This window comes from Cucumis melo, chromosome 12 (assembly GCF_025177605.1).
Source record: "Cucumis melo cultivar AY chromosome 12, USDA_Cmelo_AY_1.0, whole genome shotgun sequence".
NCBI classification, from domain to species: Eukaryota; Viridiplantae; Streptophyta; class Magnoliopsida; order Cucurbitales; family Cucurbitaceae; genus Cucumis; species Cucumis melo.
The window spans coordinates 4,725,302-4,732,333 of NC_066868.1; the positions used below are offsets into that span (position 1 = coordinate 4,725,302).

Consider the following 7,032-nt stretch of genomic DNA (forward strand, 5'->3'; position numbering starts at 1 on the left):
GGATATACTTAGAACCATTGATTGATGATTTAAAACTTTTGTGGGAAAGTGGTGTGCAATGTTATGATGCCTACAATGAGGAACTATTCAACCTAAGAACAGTTCTACTATGGACGATTAATGATTTTCCAGCCTATGGAAACCTTAGTGGGTGTAGTGTGAAAGAGTATAAGGCATGTCCAATTTGTGAAGATAACACATCTTCAATATGATTGAAATATGGAAAAAAATGGCATACCTTGGGCATCGAAAATTTCTACCACATAATCATCCTTTTCGTCGTCAAAAGAAATCGTTTAATGGTCAGAGAGAACTTGGAAGTATTCCTGAACCTTTGTCTGGGGAGGTTGTATTTGAAAAAACTAAAGATCTTGACTTTCAAAGAGGAAAAATAAACAAAAAAAGAAAACACTCTAAAGGAAGCACCAAGAGTTGTTGGAATAGGAAGTCTGCTTTTTTCGAGCTCCCCTATTGGAAGCATCTTCATGTTAGACATTGTTTAGATGTGATGCATATTGAGAAAAATGTTTGTATGAATATTTTAGGTATACTTCTCGATATTCCAGGAAAAACTAAGAACGGTTTGAATGCTAGACGTGATTTAGCTGATTTGAAGATTCGACCTGAGCTTACTCCTATTAATGGGGAGAAAAAAAATTTCATTCCCCTTGCTTGTTATACACTTACTAAGAAAGAAAAGCGGTTTCTTTTGAAGTCGTTATCAAAAATGAAAGTTCCTCGGAGTTACTCATCCAATGTTACGAATCATGTGTCAATAGAAGATTCAAAACTGAATGGTCTAAAATCTCATGATTGTCATGTCCTCTTACAACAATTGCTCCCTGTTGCCATCAGATCTGTGCTTCCAAAACATGTTCGATATGCTATAACTCATTTGTGTCTTTTTTTTAATTCTATATATAACAAAGTTATAGATGTTACACAAGTAGAGAAGCTGCAAGAAGACATTGTGATTACATTATGTTTACTAGAGAAGTACTTCCCTCCTTCATTCTTCACGATAATGGTCCATCTCACTGTACACCTTGTTAGAGAAGTAAAACTTTGTGGGCCCATTTATTTGCGATGGATGTATCCATTTGAAAGGTTCATGAAGGTTATAAAAAATGCTGTGAGAAATCAAAATCGTCCAGAGGGTTGTATTGCTGAAGGTTATATATTAGAAGAAGCTGTTGAATTTTGTTCATAATTTTTATGTGGAGTAGATCCTATTGGACTTGGTTCTCAAAAGTTAAGAGACAATTCTGACTATTCAGAACTTGGTAGACCATTGTCAAGTAGAGTTACTAGCATACCTGAACGAGAGCTTTTATATCAAGCTCATCGATATGTTTTGGAGAATACCGTTGATGTGCAACCATATATAAAGTAAGTTCTTCTGTCTATAATCCATTTATTTCATTGAAATTCATGAAACTAAAAGTAATTACATTCTTGTTGTACTTCATAAGGAAACATTTGATTGCATTGCAACAACAACACCGAAGTAGATCAAAAAACCAGAAATGGATTCAAGATGAACACAATCGAACCTTCTTATCTTGGTTACGAGAGAAGGTATAACTTGAAATTAGTTATTTAACATTATCTGTTCTCATTTATATTCTAATTCTTTCAGTCGCTGTCACTTAGGTTGAAACGGAACTTGCAACAGGAGATGTTGAGGTTTCAGATAACTTGCGGTGGATTGCTCATGGCCCTCATCCAGTTGTTACTACTTACAATAGTTACGCTATTAATGGATGTCACTACCACACAAAGTCGCATGACAAGAATAAAACTGTACAAAATAGTGGAGTTAGTTTAGTTGCAAAAACAATGCAAGTATGTAGCTCGAAAGATAAAAATCCTATAATCGGAGAAATGTCCTTTTATGGTGTGATAGAAGAGATTTGGGAACTTAATTATAATTTATTTAAGGTTGCCATTTTTAAATGTGATTGGGTTGAAAATAGTGGTGGTATCAAAACTGACGAGCTTGGGTTTGTGTTAGTTGACTTAAGTAGAGTAGGGCATAAGAATGATTCTTTTATATTTGCAACTCAAGCAAAACAAGTGTTTTTTGTTGAGGATCCAAGTGATAGTCTGTGGTCTATTGTTCTTAGTCCACCACAAAGAGATTTTGCGGATCAATATAATGATGACGAACTTGGAGATACAATTTTAAATTGTCAAGGAATGCCTAAAGCTACAATAGATATTGAATATAGACTTGATTTAGATGAAAATACTCCAACATATGTACGAGCTGACTTTGAAGGCACATGGATTGCTAATGAGTAAATGTTTGGGTAGGTTTTTACTTATTAATTTGTATGAATATGTTGCATCTTATACTTAGCTAACTAAACTTTATTTTTTTTCTCAGATTCATTCTTATACAATGGAGTTACCAACTGATGAGGACTTAATACTTGGATTGGACGAGGTTGAAATAGGTTTGGATAATGCACATACGGATCACTTAGAACAAGTTGATGCATCAAAGAACGAGAAGAAGAAAACAAGAGGACTAACATTGATGCATGATGTTACAAGAATTAAGAGTACGGGGGAGAAAACAGTAGTTGAATACAATGAAAATGGAATACCTATTGGGGAGAATGGGCACAAGCTTCAATCTTTCATTGGATCTTGTGTGCATCATCATATCCCCATCACACATGCATCTTGGAAGGTAGTGCCGACTGAATTAAAAGAAAAAATATGCAGCATGGTTGAGGTATGTAATAATCCTTTCTCTTTTTAAAATCGTGGCTATCCTGCAGCTATGGTAGCCAATCATGCATAGATTGATACAATTATTGTATAGTTTAAGTTGTAGTATGTTGTGGCTATCCTGCAGCTATGGTAGCCAATCATGCATTGACACACTTATTGTATAGTTTAAGTTGTACTATGTTGTGGCTATCCTGCAACTATGGTAGCCAATCATGCATACATTGACACACTTGTAGTTGTACTATGGTAGCCAATCATGCATATATTAGTTGTAGTTGTTCTAAATGAACGCATTGTTCGATTTGTCTAGAGAGCATTCGTAGTTGATGGTCGAAGTAAGAAGGCCATTATGAAAACGGCTGGAGTTTCATTTCGTCAATTCAAGAGTTGGTTGACAACTCAATATATTATCCCTTTTATGGATGAGCCACAACTCTTGATAGATCCACCTTCGTTGTATGCTCACATAATTGATAAACCTGTTTGGCAAGAGTTTGTTAGGTCAAGAATGTCTTCAGAATTTCAGGTATTAACCTTTTGTCTTGTAATCAAATCAATCATAGTATAAAGCACATGTTTGTTATTTTAATCTTTTTACGTAAAATTTGTATAGAAACTGAGAAGAGAACAGCAAGATCGAAGAAAGAGGAGTAAATATACTCATAATATGTCAAGACGTGGCTATGTTAATCTTGCCGAGGATATGGTAATTAAGAATGTTATTGTATTTTACAAATATATCCTAAAATTTAACTATGGTGTGCTTAATGATATACAGAAAAAGGGTTCTTTCGAATAACAGGATTTTGGACGAGCTAATATGTGGAAAAAAGCTCGGACAAAAAAAGATGGAGGATACATAAACGAAGATTTACAACAAGTTGCCAATGAAATAGTAAGATTCTCAATGCTACATTTGCACCAAATCACATGAATATATACTTCTAACGTATTACTGGTCATATTTAATCTTTTTTAGGATGAGATTTTGGATAAAGCACCCAATGAGGAATCACCCAATGATGTATTGACTCAAGCATTGGGTACTCCAGAATATGACGGACGAGTACGTGGTGTAGGTGGTTTCATTACACCTACTATTTATTTTCATCAAGCAAAGCCAAGAAAGTCAAAGAAGGTGGATACAACCCAACAAATTATTGATGAAAATGAAGCTCTTCGTAAACGTATTCGAGAGTTGGAACAAAAAGTTCAAAGTATCCCAACATCGGAACATGGCAGTTGCTCCAAGAGCAAAGTCCAAGAGAAGGTAAAATGTTTGTTTCTAAAGTAAAGTTACAATATTAATTGCTTACCAAAGTGAAGCTATCATTTACTTGTGCTTTGAAAATATCGATGGTTTTAGGAGAAAGGTTTAGAAAATGTAGTAAAAGAGAAGAAAGGGATTGCTACTAGTGTACCACCGGTATCTCTTACATCAAAGAAGAAGGTCGTAGAAGAAGAGGAAGTGAAAGAGGAGGAAGTGATTGCTACTACGCCGATGACAAAAAATGAGGTAAATGTGAAGGTGGATTGTAAGCATACAATTTTACGTATATGAGTTCTTAGATTGTTACTTACTTGTGTTAGGTAAAATCTTCAAGGCCGATGACAAAGGAGGTGGAAGTTACTAGTGAACCATCAAATCTACCAATACAATTGAAGTATATTCTTAGATATGCTGAAGGGGTAATGGTTGATGGGTCTAGTTTTTCATTTCAACTATCTCTTGAGTTATTTGGTATATCTCGAAAGAGTTATGTTTTGCGAGAAGATGTTATTGATTTTTGCAACATGCAAAAAGTTAAGACTTTATCAATGGTGGCTTATATTACGTAAGTAAATGTTACTTCTTCATGATATATATATTCACACTTTTTAGTTAGTAGTAAGCTGATGTATGCAATTAAATGTTACTTCTTCATGATATATATATTCACAATTTATTGTAGGTACTTATACTCCCTCATTATTGATTTAAAGAAGGTTTCAAAGTACGTTTTTATAGATCCATCTCTTATTTCAGCTGGCCATAGTACTCGAGAGATTAGAGCTCGAAACCTTTGTAGTAGATTAATGACTTCCAAACAAGATCAATTGGTTGTTGCTCCTTATAATCCTAGGTAAGTATAATTTTTATCAATTTAAACTTGCATTAGTATGAAAATACTAATTACTTGCATATTTATTTCATTTAGGGATCATTGGTCATTAGTAATTATTAATCCATATGATGATGTGGTGTACCATCTTGATTCCTTGAGAACAAGCTCCCGAGATGATATTAAATACGTAACGAATATGTAAGCTAACTATATTTATGTTTCTTTATTTTTAATCACTAAAGAAATTAGTTCATTTTAATTTATACTATACTTTGGGAAATGTAGGGCCTTGACGATTTTCCAATCTCAGAAGAATTTGAAAAAGACCAGAAAAACAACATTCTGGAAAGCGGTAAAGGTAAATATATTTATAAATTTATTTACAATTTAATTTAGCACATAATCTAATATGCATTGTTATTTGGTTTTGTGTTATAGTGTCATTTACAGGTAGGAACTGTTGAATGTGGATATTATGTCATGAGATACATGCGCGAAATCTTGAGCAAGGACACAAGCATTATTACTGATGCGGTATGTTTTTAAACTACTTACATTGTAACGTTATAAATACTATAATATGACTATTTTTTTAACAAAGTGTCTACTTGACTTTTTATGTTTTATAGATTGATACAAGAAACTCGTACTCACAGCTTGAATTGGATGAAGTACGAGTGGAGTGGGCTGAATTTTTATCCCGGTACATATGATAGATACACCTATATATGATCTTCTTCTTAATTTTGTAAATGGCTAACATAGGAGAATGCCCATAACATTTTTTGTGTAAACGTTTTGTTCATAGTCATTATACTTATAGATGATGCTAAGGATGCAAGGGGATAGATACTTTAGTTTTGGTATACAAGATAGCTATTATTATTGGTTATATAAGAGGTAGCTATTATTATTGTTGATCTTGGAATAGGCCACCGATAGAAAATTTTAGTTGGCTATATTTGGATTGGAATTATGTAATCGTTGATGACATTGGTGAGAACAAATGAAATTATTGTTGGTTTACTTAATTATTTTGTCATTTTCTTGTTGCGTAACTATACTGGTTCTGAAAATTTTATTTTGTTGATGGATATGTTTTATTGAAACAAATGTACCTAATGCAAGAACCAGAAAATAAAAAATTTGTATATTTAATATATATTAATAAACAGTACTATACATAACGTTAAATATATGTCAAGTATACGATATTCCTTTACATGTAAAAACGTCAAGTATATGTTTACTTGACACGTATAAGGCGTCAACTATACAACATTATTTGACACATAAAAGGTGAACTTTGATGGATTACTTGACGTTAATACAGTGTCAAGTAAACGTATACTTGATGGTTTTTTAGTGTCAAGTAAATGGATACTTGACGGTGGTTTAGTGTCAAGTAAACGTATACTTGACGGTGTTTTAGTGTCACGCAGACGTATACTTGATGGTTTTTAAGGGTCAAGTATACTTATACTTGACGGTGTTGTAGTGTCAAGTATACGTATACTTGACGGTTTTTTAGTGTCAAGTAATCAGACTATACTTGACAGATTACTTGACAGTCGATTACTTGACGCTTTTAAAAACGTCAAGTAAACGTTTACTTGACACTGTCTTAACGTCAAGTAATCCGATTTTTGTAGTAGTGATTCAATGTTGAATCTACCTCAATGGTTATTGGGTTATATTGGATGAAAAATTTGTGAAAAGAAAAAATAATATTATTTTATTCTCTCAAGCATTCCCTCATTGATTATTTTAGAATGTGGAGGCTTCTTCATATACCCATTGATTGATCAATGGGTTTGGGCCTTTAGGGCACCTAAGTTTTGGAAGGAGGGAGGAGATAGGCAAATGAGGATATGCCTGTATCTCCACGCGCGCGCCGCCGCTGTCGCCGTAATATATATATACTTTTACTAAAATTTCTTTTAATTTACTAAAACGTTTTTTAAGAATTGTGAAATGTTTTACAGTTAAGAATTTAATTGTGATTAATGTTTACGAATTAATTTTTTAAAATGTTTACTGTTTCAACGTCATTAATCCCACAATTTTTTCCTTAATAAATTCTTTATCGTTTTGTGACCATTGAGCCATCCCTTTCTATACTTACATAAATAACTCATTCCTTTTTCATTCGAAATACACAACAAACAAGTTCATTCTTCTCTTC

At 33.2% G+C, this 7,032-nt stretch overlaps 1 protein-coding gene across 1 annotated transcript; it reads left to right on the plus strand.

The window, feature by feature from the left end:
- Positions 1-2,404: 2,404 nt before the first annotated feature.
- On the plus strand, positions 2,405-4,036 carry LOC127144405 (uncharacterized). The gene is made up of 5 exons (XM_051080316.1): positions 2,405-2,743; positions 3,053-3,268; positions 3,356-3,448; positions 3,545-3,637; positions 3,722-4,036. The coding sequence occupies exons 1-5, from the start codon at positions 2,405-2,407 to the stop codon at positions 4,034-4,036; spliced, it is 1,056 nt and encodes a 351-aa protein (XP_050936273.1).
- The last annotated feature ends 2,996 nt before the right edge of the window (positions 4,037-7,032 follow it).

What these genes read in the sequence shown, in the direction of transcription:
- LOC127144405 (XM_051080316.1), top strand. Translation starts at nt 2,405, where the DNA reads ATGGAGTTACCAACTGATGAGGACTTAATACTTGGATTGGACGAGGTT. An exon ending in AAATATGCAGCATGGTTGAG is followed by an intron (nt 2,744 to 3,052) that starts GTATGTAATAAT and finishes CGATTTGTCTAG; the next exon opens with AGAGCATTCGTAGTTGATGG. An exon ending in TTAATCTTGCCGAGGATATG is followed by an intron (nt 3,449 to 3,544) that starts GTAATTAAGAAT and finishes TTCGAATAACAG; the next exon opens with GATTTTGGACGAGCTAATAT.